Source organism: Mobula birostris, chromosome 7 (genome assembly GCF_030028105.1).
Source record: "Mobula birostris isolate sMobBir1 chromosome 7, sMobBir1.hap1, whole genome shotgun sequence".
NCBI classification, from domain to species: domain Eukaryota; kingdom Metazoa; phylum Chordata; class Chondrichthyes; order Myliobatiformes; family Myliobatidae; genus Mobula; species Mobula birostris.
Window position 1 is genome coordinate 169,489,518 of NC_092376.1, and position 21,609 is coordinate 169,511,126.

The 21,609-nt window shown below is 40.4% G+C and overlaps 1 protein-coding gene across 1 annotated transcript in view; it reads left to right on the plus strand.

Annotated features, from left to right (window-relative positions):
- The window catches only part of LOC140200884 (uncharacterized), a 31,993-nt gene that overhangs the window by 8,247 nt on the left and 2,137 nt on the right, over window positions 1-21,609 (plus strand). Inside the window, exons 3-10 of the mRNA XM_072264523.1 lie at window positions 581-850; window positions 3,375-3,713; window positions 3,827-4,087; window positions 7,015-7,119; window positions 8,768-8,866; window positions 10,362-10,436; window positions 13,415-13,468; window positions 21,438-21,481. Of these exons, the coding sequence (XP_072120624.1) occupies window positions 581-850; window positions 3,375-3,713; window positions 3,827-4,087; window positions 7,015-7,119; window positions 8,768-8,866; window positions 10,362-10,436; window positions 13,415-13,468; window positions 21,438-21,481 (1,247 nt within the window). The remainder of the gene's footprint in view (window positions 1-580; window positions 851-3,374; window positions 3,714-3,826; window positions 4,088-7,014; window positions 7,120-8,767; window positions 8,867-10,361; window positions 10,437-13,414; window positions 13,469-21,437; window positions 21,482-21,609) is intronic.

The following is a 21,609-nucleotide window of genomic DNA, read 5'->3' on the forward strand; positions in this document are numbered from 1 at the left end:
GGGATGTGGTAAAAAGTTAATTCCCTCTGCTCTGTCTCACTGAATTTGGTGTAACCAGACTGAGAGTTTGTGTGCCCATTGTGTTATTCTGTGTCGGAGACCCAGCACTCTCTGTCCTGTAGCAAGACACAAGTGCTGATCACGGTCAGCTCCTGAGGTCAGTTTGAACCGAGTCATTGGACATGTTACTACTCACTCCACCCATCTAATATTCGGACCAAATATTGAAAGGCTGAGATAGATCAGATGCGCAGATGATGTTTCCGATAGTGGGGGAGGAGAGGACCAGTGGGCACAGACTCAGACTACAAGAATTTCCCATAGAACAGAGGGTGAAGAATCTACGAAATTCATCGCCACAGGTGGCTGTGGAGACCAAGTCACTGGATCCATTTAAAGCAGAGGTTTAAATAAAGGTTCTTGATTAATAAAGTTGTGAAAGGTTACAGGGAGAAGGTGTATGAAAGTGGTTGGGAAAGAAAATAAATCAGGCATGTTGGAATGGCAGAGCAGACGCAAGTGTCAGAATGGACTAATTCTGCTCCTGTGTCATTTTGACTTATGGTCTTATTTCTCACAGTTGTAGCAAATCCACGATCACCTGTGGAGGGCAGTGACGTCACCCTCAGCTGTACCATCTCCAGACTCCCAGATACCGTCAGTCTCCACTGGAAACCAGTGGGCTCATCCCAGCCGAACAGGAGGAACACCGATCAGATCCGGCTCAATAACACCGTCTATCTGATGGTCCGACACGTTACAGTGGAGGATGGGAAGTTGTATCAGTGTGAAGTACAGGAAAACGGAAACATTGTTGGAACAGGGCAAGCAGACTTTACTGTAGACACGGGTAAGTGTTGTTACCTCACTGTACGTATTGGGCTGGAATACATCTGTCTGGTAGGAGGTTGTTAAAAATAGTACAGGAAGAGTTCATGGCCAGGTCTAAATGGATATTTCTCATTAATATTTACAATGCAGAGGAAATGGAAATTAGTGAATTCAGGCCAGAGAAAAGTGATAACGTGACGCATATCAACATTATGAAGGAGGAGACATTGGCAGTCTGTAAACTATGGAGTCGTACAGCATGGAAACAGGCTTTTCAGCACAACTGGTCCATGCGGATCTAAGCTCGTCCCATTAGTGTCAATTTATAGTAATTTGTAATACATAGTATATACAACAGGACAGTCAATAAAACATAGAAATACAATTGTATCAGCATGAATTAGTCCGTCTGATGTCCTGTTGGAAGAAGCTGTTGGTCCTGGCTTTTATGCTGCAGTACAGTTTCCTGGATGGTAGCTGCCTGAACAGTTTGCGGTTGGTGTGACTCGGGTCCCCAATGGTCTTTCGGGCCCTTCTACACACCTGTCTCTGCAAATGCCTTTGTTGAAAATTCTTCGGATTTGGGGGCCGATACCAAACTTCCTCAACGGTCTGAGGTGAAAGAGCTGCTGCTGTGTGTTTTATACTACGCAGCCAGTTTGTACAGAGCATGTGAGATCATCACTGATGTTTATCTCGAGGAACTTAAAGCTGTTCACCCTCTCAACCCCAGTCTATTGAGGTCAATAGGGGTTATCCTGTCTGCATTTATTCTGTAGTCCACAACCAGCTCCTTTGTTTTTGCGACATTGAGGGAGAGGTTGTTTTCTTGACACCACTGTGTCAGGGTGATGACCTCTTCTCTGTCGGCTACCTCACTATTATTTGAGATTACGCCAATCAGTATGGTGTCATCAGCAAATTTAATTAACAGATTAATTAACATTCATACAGTCATGGGTATACAGAGAGTAAAGGAGGGGGCTTAGGACACAGTCTTGAGGGACACCCGTTTTGAGGGTCAGAGTGGCAGTGGTGAGGGAGCCCACTCTTACCACCTGCTGGCGATCTGACAGGAAGTCCAGGATCCAGTTACACAAGGCAAAGTGAAGGCTGTGGTCTCTGAGCTTCTCGTTGAGCCTGGAGGGAATTATGGTTTAGAATGGTGAACTGCAGTCCAAGAACAGCATTCTCACATAAGTAGTTTTGATGGGAATCATACCGATCATTCAATATGTCAGCGCAACATTCTCCAACTCGGAGACTAAAACCAATCATAATCACGATTCAGTACTGTAAATGTCCAACTGCAGTGGTGGATATTAAAGTGTTACTCATGTACTCAGTGGTGGATATTAAAATGTTACTCATGTACTCAGTGGTGGATATTAAAGTGTTACTCATGTACTCAGTGGTGGATATTAAAGTGTTACTCATGTACTCAGTGGTGGATATTAAAGTGTTACTCATGTCAAAGTGTTACAGTGAAGGAGGAGTCAACACGACAACCACCAGCACTTCCAACTCACACTCAGCACTGGGTCCCGGTTCTCATAGCAACACTGAACAACAAACCATTCTCTCTCTCACTGACCCTTTCTGCCAAGTCTTTATCGTATTTGCTGTGATTCCAGCTTCAATGACAGACTCAGGCTTCAGTGGAGATTAGGTCTCAAGTGTGGACCAATGAGATGTTGCAGCACTTGAGGTCCATTCAGAAACTGAAGCTGAATATGTGACTTAAACAAATTAGGAGAATGGGCTATTTTCTAAGCAGGGAGAAAATTCAAAATTCAGAAGTAAAAAGGGGCTCAATCGTCCTTGTGCAGGATTCCCTAAAGGTTAGCTTTCAGGTTGATTAAGTGGTGAGAAATGTAAATGCAATGTTAGTAATCATTTTGAGAGGATTAGGATATAAAAGCAAGGATGTCAAGGCTTTACAAGACATTATTGAGACTGGACTTGGAGAATGGTGAGCAATTTTGGGTCCCTTCTCTCAAAAAGGATGTTCTGTTTTGCAGATGGTCTAGTGGAGTGTCATCAGAATGACTCTGGGAATGAAAGGGTTAAGAATGAGGAGTATCTGATGGTTCAAGGCCTTTCCTCTGGAGTTTAGAAGAATGCGGGAGGTCTCATTGAAACCTATTGAAGTTTGTAAGGGCTGAACAGAGTGGATGCGGAGAGGATGTTTCCAATAGTGGGAGAGTCTAAAATCAGAGAGCACAACTCTGCATAGAATGTCATCCATTTATGGATGAAGAGGGTGGTGAATCCTTCGCCAGAGGGTGGGGAATCTGTGCAATTAATTTAAAGTAGTAAGTGATAGGTTCATAATTAGACAGGGCATCGAAGATTAACAGGAGAAGACAGAAGAATGGATTTGAGAGGGATAATAAATCTGCCATGTTGTAATGGCAGAAGAGACTCGATGGGCTGAATGGCCTAATGTTGCTCCTATGCTTTATGGTTTTATGGCGGCTTCTCATCACTGCCTCCAGAATGGCATTGTAACATTTTAATGAGTTCTCCTCTCTTTCATGCAGATCGATATGATAAACGTTACACACTTTATCGCTCAGTTACGGATCACAGTGAATTCCACCTCTTCTGTTACAGTCATTATGTTTACTACAGTGCTGCCTGGACTTGGCTGTCACATGTTCATCAAAGTCCGTGGAAAACAATTGCAACAGCATTGGAATCTCAGCCCGTGAATGTCAGTGAGAGCCACTTTGTGAATCGACTGATGCTCACAGAGACACCTTTTAACGGCAAGAATTTCAGTATGAGGGTTTTTCCTGTGGTGTTTGAAGATGCAGGAGAATACAAGTGTACTCTGGAAGCAAATGTATTTATGACAATGAGACTAATCACAGTTAAAGGTAGGAGACAGAATGTGTGACAACAGATTTCCCAAAACCACAGCATTTTGCTTTTGTGCAGTATGTCACTCCTGTTTTTAAGGAGACTAATAACGTTTTTCTTGTTTCCACAGTCACGGCTGAACCGTCTGATACAGTGACTGAGGGAGACGCCGTTGCCCTGAGCTGCTCTGTGTCTGGCGTCACTGCATCGACCAGACTGGTTTGGATCAATGGAGACGGTGAAACTGTTGGAGACAAAACACTGACTGGGGAAGAGAGATCACTGAGTCTGATCGTACAGAAAGCTGACAGAGGCAGAGGGAAATGGACGTGTGGTGTGTTTGATCAGAAAACTCTCCAGCTTTCAGTACCATATAATCTGGAAGTCAGAGGTAAGAGTCTCGTGTTTTTCCCAATGTACTGAGTTTCATGATGAGGCTTGGTTCTGTCTGCAAGCAGCATCCTTTTACTTCCACACTGTGTGGGAGAATCCCACAGAGGTAAAGCTTAGAATTACAGTACTGTACAATAGTCTCAGGCACATACAGCTTGGATGCCCCAGACCTTTGCACAGTACTGTATTTATCAATGTGAGAGGAGAGCGAGTTTGTAAACTTGGTGGGGAGCAAAGGATTTTGGGAATGGAGTTGGTTGGGTGCTGGAGCAGAGGAGTGGGGCATGTGACAGAGGGGTGGGGCATGTGACGGGTGGTGCTGGGGGGACATGTGACAGAGGGGTGCTGGGGTGTGGGACATTGACAGAGGGGTGCTGGGGGGGCCATGTGACAGAGGGGTGCTGAGGTGTGGGCCATGTGACAGAGGGGTGCTGAGATGGGGACATGTGACAGAGGTGTGCTGAGGGTGGGGGAATGCACGGGTGCTGAGGTGGGAGAATGCGCGGGTGCAGACACAACAAGCCATGAGACACCAGGCAAGGACATTTGCTTCCAAGCAGTTGTTTTCTTGATCGTTATGGAATGTTTCTCTGTTGCTTCACGCTCCCTCCCCTCTCCCTGTCCCTTTTCCCAACCATGATTTCCGTCTCCTTACCCCCTTCCCACTCTCAGTCCACAACAGAAAACTGTATCAGAATCTGATTAATCTTTATTCACATTTGTCATGAAATATGTAGTTTTTTTGCAGCAGCAGTATAGTACAATACATACAATTACTGCAGTACTATTCCAAAGTCTTAGGCACATCAACTGTATATATGTACCTTAGACTTTTGCATAGTACTCTAGTTTGTATTGAAACCAGGTTTGTGTATGTGTGACACAACCTATCTTCTAAACTCTAGTGAATACTTGTCCAACCTCCCCAGTCTTTCCTCATTGATGCAAACTAGGTATCCAGATATCAGCCCAGTAAAATTAAATGAGATCAATACTCCTCAAAATACTCCAGATATGGTGTCATAAATACTTCTATTTATTTATTTATTGAGATACAGCACAGGTCAACACTTCCAACCCTTTAAGCCATGCTGGCTAGCAATCACCTGACTGCATCCTATACTAATCACGGGATAATTTACAATGACCAATTAGCCTACCAACCGATAGGTCTTTGGACTGTGGGAGGGAAACCCACGTGATCACGGGGAGAGGGTACAAGCTCCTTAGAGGCAGCAGTGGGAATGCAACTTGGGTCGCCTGTACTGTAAAGCATTGTGCTAACCACTATGCTACCATGCCTCTACTCAATATCATTGAAGTATGTAAGTATCATTAAAGTGTGAGATCCTACTTTTGTGTACAACTCTCTTTGCAGTAAATGGAACATGTTAACTTCCCCGTTTATATACTCTGGCAGTATTTCATGCCCCAGGATCCCCAGATTCCTCTGGATCTCAAAGCTCTAATATCTCTCAACATTTAGATGATAAGCTTCTTTTTCCCTTTCATTTATTCAACCAGATTACTCCACCAACATCTGTATCATAAGAATGACAAGGGTGCATGGGAGCAGGTCCACCAGCATGTTTCCCCTCTAAGTTGCATGATTTTGAAATGTATCTTTCAATGCTTATTGATTATAAGACCCAAATCCTGGACCTCCCCACCCAACAGCAACATGGGGGGACTTCACAAGAAAGTCAGTGTGAGTACTCCCACCACTTTGTCATGGACAATAAGCGAGCAACAATGAATGTTGCTCTTGGAACGACACCACATTCTGCAAAATAATTCCTTTGAAAATAGATCTGTGCACGTTTAGGCTGTGATCAAGTGATGGAATATGAGTGAAGTCAGTAACTTTTTTCCAACAAGCACAAACATAATGGCTCAATGCCCTCTTGTCTAGTAAATTTTATATCAGCCCATGAAATATGTAATATTACACAAAGGCAATATCTTCCTTACCTTGTTTAGTTTTCCTCTGAAATAGTAATTATTTCAGTGTCAGTCTAGAACAGGGGTTCCCAACTTTTTTATATGACATTGACCCCTGTCATTAATGGAGGGGTCCGTGGACCCCATGTTGGGAGCTCCTGGTCTAGACAATGAGCAATATACACTCCGTGTCCTTTTATTATGTACACCTGCTCCTTAATGCAAATATCTGATTAGTCAATCCTACATTGATAAGGCCAAGTGTTCATTTGTTGATAGGATCAAACATCTGAACGGGGAAGAAATGTAAACTAAGTGACTTTGATCATGGAATAATTGTTGGTGCCAGATGGAGTAGTTTTTGTATCTCAAAAACAGCTGATCTGTAATATTCACACACAACAGTTTCTAGAGTTTACAGAGAATTGTCTGAGAGAGGAAAAAATCCAGTGGGAAGCAGTTCTGAAAGTGGCTTGTTAATGAGATAAGTCAGAAGAGAATGGGCAGACTTGTTGAAGCTGACAGGAAGTCGGCAGTAACTCAAATAACCACACATTACAGCAGTGGTGTGCAGAAGAGCACCTCGAATGCACAACAACTTGAACTTTCAAGCGGATGGGCTGCAACAGCAGAAGATCACAAGCATATTCTCAGTGCCCACTTTATTTGGTACAATAAAGATTCCACTGAGTTTATGGCTGTTGTACAGCAAAAAGTGTAAAGCTGAATCAGATCCTTTATTGATCAGCCAACTCTCCATATCTTCCAGATGGAATCTTTCAGCTAATACCATGAATGAAATCCCTGTGTGATTTATTTTTGCTGTATCTCTGTCAGGAGGGTCATTTGTAATACTCCAGTCTTCTTGTTTGGTTAATTTGGATTAGGAATCTAATGCAAAAGCATTTGGTCTTTCAGAGATCTTTTAAATAATGATTAATTACTGTAATCTAAAGGTGAAATTTGTGCTTACTCTTCTGCCAGATAACTACACCAATATTGCTATTATTGGAAGTCTAGTTCTTCTAGTTCTTCTTCTCATCATTATCCTGGGACTGGTGTTGTGTTTGAAGAAATGCAAGAGTAAAGGTGAGATGCATGACAAAAATCTTAATGAAAGCCCAAATCCAAAACAAAATTATCATTGAGGATTTTATCTTAGATGCACTTACATGCAATCTGTTAAATATTGAGTGCATGCCAATGCCTGATGTGATACTTCTTAAGTAATTGTTTATGCTTTAAAACTTAGCATTGGTAGGGAGGGTTATGGTAAGGGTTTAGAATTCATTTGTGGTGAGAAATATGGTAGCTGCAGTTGTACCAAGAGTTAGAGCGATCGTTTTCACTCAAAGTTTGGACAATAGTATATGCAATGAAAGGTCAATTTGCTGATAATTTGATGCTGGTGATGGGCAATGATCTTTACGTTCAAGCTTATTGTCATTCAACCGTACACATATATACAGCTAAACAAAACAACATTCCTCAGGAACCAAGGTGTAATTAGCTATGTAACTGACGGATGGAGTATAGTATAGGAAAACGGAGACCTTGAGAGGAGAATGAAAAAAATAACTGATTATTTATATGAATGATACTACTAAATTTTGTGAGAAAAAGGGATACGAGTGCCCTATAGTGTGAAATACAAAGAGTTTGCATGCAGATACAACAGGTAATTAGGAAGGGAGATAGAATATCTATGGAGAATAACAGTTAAGAAGTTTTTATTCAACTTTATAGAGCATGCTGAAATCGTATCTGGAGTATTTGTGATAGTATTGGTTTGCATACATAAGGAAGGATACGTGGATAAAATTCTCTGCATTGATTTCTGAAATGAAGGGCTTTAGAATTTACAGCAAAGTGTCCGTGTGCAGGTATCCAGAACTGGAGTGTGGGGAAATGGTTCAGAATAAGGGATTGTTCTTTTAAAATGGAATTTCTTCTGTGAGCTCTTGATGCTTTGTAATTCTCTATTCTTGAGCAATGTGAAGGTGTGGATCATTCAAGGTGGAAATAGACATTTGTCTAAACTACAGTGGAGTTAAAGGGTGTGGAGAGAGTGGGAAGTGGTGTTATTCAATCATGATTAAACTGATTGGCACAGCAAGTTTTAGCGGTCAAGTGACTATTCTTGCTACGTCTTCTTAAGTTGATAGGGTTGTGAGTTGTGATTTCATTCCACCGGGATGCAACACAGAGCGTCATAGGAAGTCATTCCTGCCTGTGGCCATCAAACTTTACAACTCCTCCCTTGGAGGATCAGACACCCTGAGCCAATAGGCTGGTCCTGGACTTTTTTCCTGGCATAACTTACATATTACTATTTAATTATTTATGGTTTTATTACTATTTAATTATTTATGGTGCAACTGTAACGAAAACCAATTTCTCCCAGGATCAATAAAGTATGACTATGACTAGTATGCATTTGGATATCTATTTCAGTGTTCACAAACTGACAACGGAGCTCTCCCTCAGTATTATATAGATGACCAGACCCAATCATGTGCCCATGATAAAGAAAAGGTCCTGATGCCAAAACACTTGAAAACAAACTGCATTGTACTGTATCTTCATATCTGTGTCCAGTTTCATTACATGTTATAATAATGTATTTCATACAATGAAGCACTGCAGCAAATCAAGCATTTTATAGAGTTTTAGGAGAATACAAGGAAATCATAAGAAAAAATGAATGTGTTTTAATATGTGTCATCTATGTAAACAGATTCAGGAAATCAAAAACGAAAGCCTCTTCAAACAGGTGGAAATGAAGAAGAAACATCTCATCTTTATTCAAATACTGTTGAAATCCAGCAAATGCAAGGTAACATGGAAACATCTAAACCAAAACTGGGCTTTTACTCACCGAGTGTTCCAATGCTGTTGGCAATGGTTCAGTCACTTTTGCCATTTTCAGATTAGGAACTCTTTATGGCACAAGTTGTGTATTTATTTAGCTTCACTCAAAACCTCAGAGGACTTGAGACAATTTGACAATTCTCCACAGTCTCACTTGTTGCTTTGTCACAGGCACACAAGACACACAAAGTGCTGAAACAACTCAGCACGTCAGGTAGCATCTATGGAAACGAATAGACAGACAACATTTTCCAACATCTGTAGACTTTCTCATGTTTATGATTTACGGATTTTATATAATACATTTTCTCTATAGAGATCCTGAACAATTGCTCAAGTTGCTACAATCAGCCACCCAAAACCCAATGAATGTCATTCATTCAAAGCAGTGGAAATGATCTGGAATATTTACAGTTGAGTTCACTACTAATTGATGATGTGATGTGGATACCAATGATTGTCAAATTTTACATGCAAGACAATGTATCACGTTCTAATTTTATTCTTCATTCCCTGTAAGCATTGGGAAAACATAGCATGCAATAATCACTTGCATGAAGTTAAATCTTACTGATGATTAACTTGCACCTTGATGCATCCTAAAAATAATGATGCCATACTGACTGGATAATTGTTTACTTCCAGGAGTGATCCTGCATTGCTTGTGAAATCAGCCTTCTGCCATTAAAATAATCTAATATACACCCAGTGTACTTTATTAGGTACACCTATATACCTGCTCATTAACGGAAATATCTGATCAGCCAATCGTGTCAGAAACTCAATGCATAAATGCATGCAGGCATGATCAAGAGATTCAATTGTTGTTCAATCCAAACATCAGATTGGGGAAGAAATTCAGTCTAAGTAAGTTTGACTGTGGAATGATTGTTGGTGCCAGACAGGGTGGTTTGAGTATCTTAGAAACTACTGATCTCCTGGGATATTCACACACACCCATCTCTAGGGTTTATAGAAAATGTTGTGAAAAACAAAAAAACATCAAGTGAGCAGTGGTTCTGAAAATGCCTTGTTAATGAGAGAGGTCAGAAGAGAATGGTCATAGTGGTTCAAGCTAACAGAAGGGTAACAGTAACTCAGATAACCACACATTACAGTGGTGGTGTGCAGAAGAGCATCTCTGAATAAACAACACATCAAATCTTGAAATGGATAGGCTACAGCTGTAGAACACCATGAACATACACTCAGTGGCCATTTTATTAGTTACCGGTGATACCGAATAAAGTGGCCATTGAGGATATTTCACAAATTATCTTCAGAGATGAAGTTATAGATTCTCTCTGCAATGAGCATTGCTTTTACATAGGATAGTTTTCTCTGATGGACAATACACATTCTGGTTGCTCTCTATAGCAATTGACTACTTTTTGTGTATATATATCTGGGAAAAATGTTTTAAAGTTAATCTGAATTAGAAAAATATGTATATTTTCCAGGAGATCAGACACCTGTAACTGAGACCAGTCATGTAGCTGAATATATGTCTGTCGATAACCAGTCAAAGCAAAAAGGTAAGGAGATGAATCCAGTTATACACCTCTCAATGCAAGTTTTTTTTTGCTTGCACACCACTGTTTCTGACTGGCAACAAGGTTGTTCTTGGCAAGCGGTTAAAGTTCCTGGACTTCATGCATCATCATTTCAGAGGCATTCTGTCAGAAACCTCAACGCAGGTTGTCATGATAGAACTGACAGTCCCTTAGGAAGAATGGATTGAGGATGAGTTTGAGTGTAAGAAAGTCAAACACCAGCAACAGCAGGTAGAGCAGTGCCAGAGACAGGGTGGAGCACACAGTGCAAGCTGATAGAGCTGGAGTGTTGAAGTTTGGCTGGCTGTTCGCTATGTAGAATCTACTCTCTCCTTGGCATACCAGGGGCTGCAAAGAAAAGAGCTATCAAGACTGTAACAGAGGCTGCTGAAGCAGCCTCAAGATGGCTCTGGATCAAGAGGTGTAACTCGTGGACCAATGCTTCTGGGACACAAGCCAGGGCCTGATCTATCCTGGCCGGGTTGCCTGGGCGAGAGTGTCTGATGTTGAAAGACCAGAAACTCCCAATGACCCCAGGTTACATCACAGATGATGTGTCCCAGCTCTTCCGAGGATGTATCTCAGCATTCTTTAAATAAAGACGCTGCCATATTTCACAGAGCTAAAGCTTTTGTTGGCAATTTCGTATTTTGTACTGGAAGCCCTATATATTTGTCATGAAGTCTGAACAATCTTAGGTAATGTTTGATTTTGTACTGCTGTGTAATCATGTGTTATAATGATGGTCCTGAGTTTTGATTTTTTTTTTCAGCAGTACCTTACCAAGCAAACCTTACAGAATGTTAAAAATCTTTATTGGCCTCTCACTACTTAATGTTCACTTTACACATTCCAATATTTGCATCATTTATTAAAAATATCACTCCATATTTCTGAAATCATCCTTATGAAATGTTGTACCTTCTCCATTTGCTTTTCTAATACAATGTCTGAATGTGGTCAAACTAACATTTGGTGAAAGTTCACTTCCTCTCAACAATATTTTCATTGTCCTTATTAAATTGTGACCCTACCTTTAGTGAGTTACGTATTTCGTTCCTGGACTCCTTTGCTTAAATTTGATTATTTTTTAATCCCTTCCATATTGTTCTTGCCAAACAATAAAATATTACCTTTATAATTGACAACTGGATGTCAACACTGATAATTCTATTCTGAAGTTTCTTGAAACTTCCTGCAAACTTCCTCAGTCATGACAGTTCCTTCACCTGCACCAAAGGCCTGAATTAGATGGCCTTTCAGATGTTCCTCTACTCTCCCAAGGTCAGATTATTGTAAATTTGTTCCGTGTTTGTCTTGCTTTACATTCTCAAACTGCTGCTACTCAGCTGCAACAGTACAAATCCTTGATACTTCATAATCTTGATATTTCACATTCTCCAGTAATTTGTAGATGGGAAAATGAATAAATTATGTCCGAAGGAGCAAATGTGGCTGTCAGGAGCACATTTGACTTTGCGACTTCACATAATCATTTAGCTTCCCATCACTATTCAGGCTGAAGGAATAAAGCACGTTGGGTTACAAGCCAGAAAACTCTTGGTATTGGTAGAAACACAGCATGACTCTATTCTTAGTTGGTGCAACTATAACGAAACCCAATTTTCCTCGGGATCAATAAGGTATGACTATGACTATGACTATGACATCGCAGAGATAGGAGTAAAGAAAAATAACCTGGAAAAGAAAATGTGATTAATTGCAATGTTCTTAATTTCAGTTAGTTAGCTACATAAGACAGAACCTATTTGACAATAGTATAATTTTGAAAATAGAATTCTGGGTTCAAAGCCCACTTTATCTAATCTAATCTAATCTATGGCTTTGAATGTGTTCTTTCTATTGACAAAACATTTGGAGAACTAAATTTGGAAAAGTGTCACCTTTCAGATGAAACCTTCCTTAAGAACATATAACATAGAAATTTATAGCACATTACCGGCCCTTTGGCCCACAATGTTGTGCCAGCCATGTAACCTACTCTAGAAATTGCCTAAAATTTCCCTAGCACATAGTACCTCTATTTTTCTAGGCTCCATGTACCTATCTAAGAGGCTCTTAAAAGACCCTATTCCATGCACTCACCACTCTCTGTGTGAAAAACTTACCCCTGACGTCCCCTCAGTACCTATTTCCAAGCACCTTAAAACTATGCCCCCTCATATTAGCCATTTCAAACCCAGGAAAAAGCCTCTAGCTATCCACACGATCAATGCCTCTCATGATCTTAAACAGCTCTGTCAGGTCACCCCTCATCCTCCGTCGCTCCAAGGAGAAAAGGCTAAGTACACTCAACCTATTTTCATAAGGTACGCCCGCCAACATCCTTGTAAGTCTCCTCTGCACTCTCTCTATAGTATCCACATCCTTCCAGTAGCGAGGTGACCAGAACGGAACACAGTAAAATTAATGTTCAAATTAATGCTGATTGTATTGATTGAGGGAAACCAGAGGAGTGGACGGGTGAAAACTCTTCCCTAAACTGATAAGACAACTACAGAGTAACTATTTGATTTTTCTTTCTTTTTCAATCTTTTTATTAATATCAAAATGTTAAACATAACATAGTATTAATACAAAGCTATTGGGATTACATTGTTAATAATTAATATATATTTATATATAAATATAAACTCAGTTGACACACAGGTATTAAACCTCCCAAAATCGTGCAAAATATGAATATAATATACAAAAAAAAACAAAAATAGCATGAAAAAAGAAAAAACAATACCTCCCCCCAATAAAAACTAATAACAATGCTCACCAACTAAACTAAGGAAAAGAAAAAGACATGGGCTGTTGTGTAATGTCAAAAAGAACCATTAGTGTCAATTTCCTATTTTTAGAAGTGTGAATAATGTTTGTCTGACATTAATATTTCCATTTTTAAGTCCAATGTATGCATTATGTAAGTTTTATGTTACTTGTCTCTGCAGATACAGAGAAAGCTATTCATTATGGGGATATATACTTCAAAAATGAATCATCAGGTAATGAAAACACTTTTTTCAAATTTCTTTTTCATTTTTGCTTTATCTTTTCAGGCAGTTAGTGCTGTGTAAGAAAATTCATTGCTGTTAGTCTCCTTCGAACAGCTAAGAAGATGCTGGTGTAAAGCTTCTCACTATGTACCTCATCAGGAAATTAGCAGCAGAGGCACAATCAGTTACACATGCATCTCTGAGTCAAATCAGTGGTTTAATTGTTTTAAGAATGTTGGTTTACTGGTATCCATCTGTCTCAAAGGACAATGGGTGAGGATCATCATCATCCCAGGCCTGGGCAGAAGGTATGGAGATCCTGAGATGCCCAGTTGTCAAGATCCCTCTCTTGGCTTCACCAGTGTAGTCCAAAGGAAAGCTTATGAAGCAATATGTTTGGCATCAGCCTTGTTGCAAGAGCTGCTGGAAGGATGTTCAATGACATCCAGCCACCTTAGGAGCTCCACTCCAGATTTGCGGTCTAGGTTCACTTCCATAGCCTACGTCTTTCCTGAGACTGCCCACAAGGCAGGGGGGCTACTTACTCATAGCTGGGTATCTGCTTCACGAGCACCAGGCCGTGTCCACACACTGGTGGGCTTGTATGCTACATCTGCAGCGGCCAGACCTCCTCCCCATTCTCTGTGACTGAGTCCGAATAAGTTCGACTTCATATGTCACTAGCAAGGGGGCATTACATGAGGCTTGCTGTTGGAGAGGTTATGTACTGGCAGCAGACTTACACATTCAGCTCACCTTTTCGCAAAACTGCTAGCCAGTGATGTAAGCTGAAAGTGAGAGCGACAAGCACTACCCACTGCACTAACACTCTAGATCCATCACAACAACCATTTTGACACCAGTATTTTAAGATTATTAAAACACAGGAAACTATAATAATGGCCAAAAGTGCTGCTTTTCGGATAAAATGTTACACTGAGGCATTGTTTGCACACTCGGGTGATCACAAAGCTCTTCATTTCAGTGTTCCTTTTGATAAATACATTCATTTACATATCAAATAGGAACACAATGTGGAATTTTGAAAGAAATATTCTACATGTTGTCTCAAATTATTAGAAATTGTATTGAGATTTCAGAACTTGAAACAAATAACAAGAAAACATAAAGGGCAGCCCAAGCACTCAATTTGTTATCGAATATGACAAAGCTAAATTGAATTTGTCTTTCTTTACCAGGATAATGTTGAGGGCTTCACAGGACAATTTACATGAAAGCTGCTGGGACTTAAGGACATGAATTATAGGGAAAAGTTGAGGAGGTTAGGACTATTCCTGGAAAGTAGGAAAATAAGGGAAGATTAGATAGAGGTATAAAAGATTATGAGGAGTACAGAATGAGTTAATGTATGCTTTTACCATTGAGCTTCTGTGAGACTAGAAATAGAGGTCATATGTTCTGGGTGGAAAGTTAAATATTAAAGAGGAAGCTAAGGGGGAAGCTCTTTACACAGAGAGTGACATAAATATGGAATGACCTGTCTGCGGAAGTGGTACTAGCAATTTCAATTGCAAAATTTAAAACAAGCTTGGACAAGTACATTTATGCAAGGGGTTTAGATCATAAGATATAGGAGCAGAATTAGGCCATTTGCCCAACCAGTCTCCCCAACAGTTCAATCACGACCAATCCTATTTTTCCCCCTCCTCAGCCCCATTCCCTGGTCTACTCCCCATAACCTTTGATCCCGTGGCAATCAAGACCTTCACAGCTGCCTATGGTAACAAATTCCACAAATTCACCACCCTCTGGCTAAAGAAATTTCTCCAGATCTCTGTTTTAAATGGATACCCCTCTACCCTCAGGCTGTGCCCTTTTGTCCTATACTCTCACACACGGGAAACATCCTTTCCACATCTTCTCCGCCTGGACCTTTCAACATTCAAATAGTTTCAATGAAATCCCCCTCATCCTTCTAAATTTCAGTGAATACAGGCCCAGAGACATCAGAAGTCACTCATATAATAACTCTTTAATTCCCAGAATCATCCTTGTTAAACTCCTCTAGACCGCTCCAATGCCAGCACATCTTTTCCTGGATGAGGAGCTCAAATCTGTTCACAATAGTCAAGAAAAGGGCTCACCAGTGCCTTATAAAGCCTCAGCATCACTTCCTTACTCTATGTATCCTAGACCTCTTGAAATGAATGCTAACACTCCATTTGCCTTCCTCACCAGCAATTCTACCTGCATGTTAACCTTCAGGGTGTTCTGCGCATGGACTCCCAAGTCCCTTTGCATCACATATATTTTGGATTTTCTCCCCGCTTAGAAGATAATCTGCACATTTATTTTTTCTACCAAGGTGCATAACCATGCACTTTCCAGCACTGTATTTCATTTGCCACTTTCTTGCCCATTCTCCTAATCTGTCTAAATCCTTCTGCAGCCTCCTTGTTTCCTTGACACTACCTGTTCCTCCACCAATCTTCATATCATCTGCAAACTTGGTAACAAAGCCACCTATTCCATGATCTAAATCATTGATAAGCATAAGCATAAAAAGAAGTGGTCCCAACACCGACCCTTGTGGAACACCACTAGTCACTGGCAGCCAACCAGAAAAGGATCCTTTTATTCCCACTCACTGCCTCCTACCAATCAGCCAATGTTCTAACCATGCTAGAAGCTTTCCTGTTATACCATGGGGTTATAACTTAGTAAGGTGCCTCATGTGTAGCATCTTGTCAAAAGCCTGAAAATCCAAATATATAACATCCACTGTATCCCCTTTATCTATCCTACTTGCAGTCTCCTCATAAATTCCTACAGGTTCATCAGGCTAGAGTTTCCTTGAAGGAAACCATGCTAACTTTGTACTATCTTGTCCTGTGTCACCAAGTACTTCATCACCTAATCCCCAACATTGACTCCAGCATCTTCCCAACCACTGAAGACAGGCTAACTGGACTATAATTTCTTATCTACTGCTTCCCTCCTTTCTTAAAGAGTGGAGTGACATGTACAATTTTCTAGTTCTCCAGAATCATGCCAAAGTCTGAAGATTCTTGAAAGATCATTACCAATGCTTCCATAATCTCTAGTGCTACCTCTGTCAGAACCCTAGGATGCAGTTCATCTGATCCAGGTGATTTATGTACCTTTAGGTCTTTTAGCTTTTTCAGCACCTCTTTTGTAATAGTAATTGCACTCACTTCTCTTCCCTCATATCCTTTAACACGTGGCACACTGTTAGAGTCTTCCACAGTGCGAGCTGATACAAAATATTTATTTAGTTCATCTGCCATCTCTATGTTCCCCCTTATCATTTCTCTGGCCTCATTTTCTTGTGGCCCTATATCCACTCTCATCTCTTTTTTTTATATACTTGAAAAGGATTTTTCTATCCATCTTGATATTATTTGCTAGCTTGCTTTCATATTTCATTTTTTCCCTCTTAATAATTCTTTCAGTTGCTTTCTGTAGGTTTTTAAATGCTTTCCAATCCTCTATCTTCCTCAAACATGAGAAAAGCTTCCCAATCCTCCATCTTTCTGCTAATTTTTGCATCGTTGTATGCCCTCTCTTTTATTTTTACATTAGCTTTGACATCCCTTGTCAGCCATAGTTGAACTATTTTGTCATTTGAGTATGTTTTTTTTGGATTACATCTATCCTGCAACTTCCTCATTTTCCCCAGAAATTCAAGCCATTTCTGCTCTGCTGTCATCCCTGCCAGCTTCTCCTTCCAATTTACATTGGACAACATCTCTCTCCTACCAGTGCAATTTCCTTTACTCCAGTGAAATACTGCTATATCAGATTTTACTTTCTCTATATAACATTTCAAGTTGACCTCAATCATATTGTGATCACTGTCTCCTAAGGGTTCCTTTACCTCAAGCTCCACCATCACCTCCGGTTCATTACATAATACCCAATCCAGTATAGTAAGCTCATCGACAAACTGCTCTGAAAGCCATCTCATAAGCAGTCAACAAATTCACTCATTTTGAGATCCATTACCAACCTGATTTCCCCAATTGACCTGCATGTTAAAATCTCCCATGACATTCATAACAGTTCCCTTTTGACTCGCCCTTTCTATTTCCTGTTGCCATCTGTTGTCCACATCCCAGCTACTGTTTGGAGGCCTGTATATTACTGCTATCAGAGTCCTTTTACCATTGCAGTTTCTAAACTCAACCCACAAGGATTCAACATCTTCTGATCCTGTATCACATCTTTCTAATGATTTGATGCCATTCTTCACCAGCAGAGCCACACCTTCCTATCCCTCTGATACAATGTGTAACCTTGGACATTCAGCTCTCAACTACACGCATCCTTCAGCCACGATTCAGTGATGGCCACAACCTGATACTCGACAATCTGTAAAAGTGCAACAAGATCAAGCACCTGATTTCTTATACTCCATATATTGAGATATGACACTTTGAGAAATGCATTTTCTATCTTTTTTTTTGTTTCCTGAATGCACTAATACTCGCCCTGCTGGCTGCAATTGTCCTGTCATCTATCTGCCCTTCCTGAAAGTCTAACTGTGCACTGTCTTTGTTCTCCTACTATCTGTCCTGTCCTGAGTACTTTCACTACAGTTCCCAGATCCCTGGCAAATGAGTTTAAACCCTTCTCAATACCTCTAACAAACCTGCCTGCGAGAATATTGGAGGGCTATGATCTACATGCCAGTCGATAGGACTAGGCATAATATCAGCGTGTCATGGACTAGATGGGCAGAAGGGCCTGTTTCTGTGTGGTGCTGCCCTCTGATTCTACAATATTTCAGTACCTCAATAACTAAATTATCATGGGGGCAAAAGTGAAAAAGGTGATGAAGGCCAGACTGAAGGTGTTATATTTGAATGAAAACTGTATACGGAATGTTAGATCATGTTGTACCACAATTGCAGATTAGTAGGTATGATGTTGTGGGCATCACTGAATCCCGGCTGAAAGATTATAGTTAGGAGCTTGACATCCAAGGACACACCTTGTATCTAAAGGACAGGCAGGTAAGAAGAGGGGGTGAGATTTCTGTGTTTGTAAAAAGTAAAATAAAATCCTTCACAAGAGGTGACTTCAGATTGGAAGATGCAGGATCCTTGTGGGTAGAATTAGGAAACTGCAAGGGTAAAAAGATCCTGATGGGAGTTATGAACAGGCTTCCAGTGGTCAGGATATGGGATACAAATTGCAATCGGAGATAGATAAAGATTGTAAAAAAGGCAATGCTAAGATAATAATAGGGGATTGCAAGATGCAGGTAGCTTGGAAAAATCAAGCTGATGCTGGATCCCTAGAAATGGAATTTGTAGAATTCCTACAAGTTTGCTTTTTACAGCAGTTTATGGTTGATCCTACTAGGGGATCAGCTTTTCTGGAGTAGGTGTTGTATAATGAACTGGAGTTGATTAGAGAGCTTAAGGTAAAAGAAACGTTAGGAGACAGTGATCATAATATGACAGAATTCACTCTGCAATCTGAAAGGGAGAAGCTAAAAATCAAACGTATGGTATCAGTATTACAGTGGAATAAATGGAATTACAGAGGCATGAGAGAAGAGCTGGCCAAAGTTGATTGGAAGGGGACACTACCACAGATGACAGCAGATCAGCAGTGGGTGGAGTTTCTCTGAGCAATTCAGAGTGTGTAGGATAGATACATCCCGAAGATGAAAAGTATTTTGAAAGGAAGGATGAGGCAACAGTGGCTGACAAGGGAAGTCAAAGACAGCATAAAAGCTTAAGAGAGGGCAGCGAATATATGCAAAAATATATGCAGGATGTCAGAGGCTTCCAGTCAGAGAGTTAACCATCTACTACCACTCTCTAGCTTCTCTCACAAAACCAGATTCCCTTGAGGTGAGTGCAGTTGGTTCCACCTCACAGACCCCTAGCCAAGCCAGCCTTGCCACCAGTCCTGACAAGCAATAGGTTGAGAAGGCTGTTTCCCAACTCCGAAACAGCAAGATCTCTGGAGCAGACAAAACAATCAAATCCAATGGATGGACAGTGAAGGGACAAAATTTATTGTGAATTGATGGGTAAGGTTCCCCTCCAGGTTACATACCATCCTAAATCAGAGACATATCCACTATGCGTCATTATCACCGTCTGAATTCAGAGATTAAAGACGTATGGTCATAGAACACTACAGCACAGAAAGAGTTTTTTCAGCCCATCTGGTCCCCTTAAACATTTCACCTTTCTGACAGGCTGCATCACTGTCAGGCATGGGTGGGGGTATGGGGTTTGTTACTGCACGGGATTGACAGAAGCTTTAGAAAGTTGAAAACTTAGTCAGCTCCATCATGGGTACTAGCCTCCATAGTATTCAGGACATCTTCAAGGATCGGTGCCGAAGAAAGATGGCATCCATGATTAAGGACCCCCATCACCTAGGACATGCCTTCTTCTCATTGTTACAATCAGAAAGGAGATACAGAAGCCTGAAGGCACACACTCCTTGTTTTAGAAACAGCTTCTTTCCCTCTGCCATCCGATTTCTGTGGACATTGAACCCATGAACACTACCTCACTTCTTTATCATTTCTGTTTTTGTACTATTCTTAATTTAACTATTTAATATATCTATTAAAAATTACTGTAAATGTTTTTATATTTATCATGTACTTCTGCTATGTTAACAAATTTTACGATGTATATCAGTAATATTAAACCTGATTCTGATTCTGATCTCCCATAACTGTTAGTTGTAGTCTCACCCTACCTGAGTGGAAAAAGCCTGCTTGCATTTACCCTATCAATACCCCTCATAGTTTTGTATACCTCTTTCAAATCTCCCCTCAGTCTTTTATGTTCTTGGGAATGAAGTCCTAACCTATTTAACCTATCCCGATAATGGAGATCCTCAAGTCCCAGCAACTACCTTGTAAACTTTCTCTGCACTCTTTCAATCTTAATCACAATTTTCCTATAGGTGGGTGACCACAACTGCACAGAATACTCTAAATTGGGCCTCAACAATGTCTTATATAATTTCAACACAACATCCCAGCTCCTGTACTCAGTACATTGATGTTTGAAGGCCAACAGGCCAAAAACCTTCTTTGCAACTTTTCTACCTGTGATGCTACTTTCAAGAAATTATGGATCTATATTTCCATATTTCTCTGTTCTACCACACTTCTCAGTTCTCTACAGCTTACTGTGTAATACCTACCCTGTTAGTCCTCCCAAAGTGCAACGCCTCATTTTGTCAGCCTATTTTTCCAGCTGGTCCAGATCCTGCTGCAAGCCTTGATAGCCGTCCCAGCTGTCCATTACACCCCCAACCTTGCTGTCATCAGCAAAGTTGCTGATCCAGTTTACCCAGTTATCATCCAGATCATTGACATAGGTAACAACAACAAACAGACCCAGGACCAATCCCTACGGCACACCACTAGTATTAGCCCTCGGATCAGAGAGGCAACCATCCCTACCCAACCATGGGAATATCTTAATCAGAAAATACCAGTGCTTTGCCAGTATCACTGCCAGGAGAGGTTGATGAGCAAATGGAGCCAGTTGGGAAATATGAAAGTAGAGACAGAGGCTGGGAGGTGATAAGTGGAGAAATCAAAGGTTGTCAGGTTCTGGAATATGATCAATAAAGAGTAAGATAAGTGGATGTAAATAAGGGAAAAATGATGACCTTCGCTAAATATTCCATCATCAATATTTTGGGAATTATCATTTCCTAGAAAATTAACTGTTCCTTGGATTCACTTGAAAAAACACATGGCCAAAAATTCCTAACTGAGTTATCAGTGAATAATACCACTCATAAAGGAACTTAGTCCACTTGCTTCCCTGTGTAAATACTATAATTAGTTTGGATTTGACTCTCAGAGATGGCAACTAAGTCACTGTCAATTTGTGCCTTTGTTGACCTATTGTCTGTAAAAGGCAAAGGCGACACAAAAAGGATAGTTGTATCTTATTACGTTATTAATTAATATTATCTTTAATTGTGTTTGCAATTATCACAGATAGCAGACATGTCATGCAGGGCAGTAACAAATCATCAACTGTTGTAAGTAAATCAATTCCTATTGATCAAATCTTGAATTATTTTTTACTTGATGTTGCAAATTTATAAATTGTTCTGTAATGAAAAAGGTCTAAAGATAGATTACCTTTACAAATATTTATTCTGTCTTC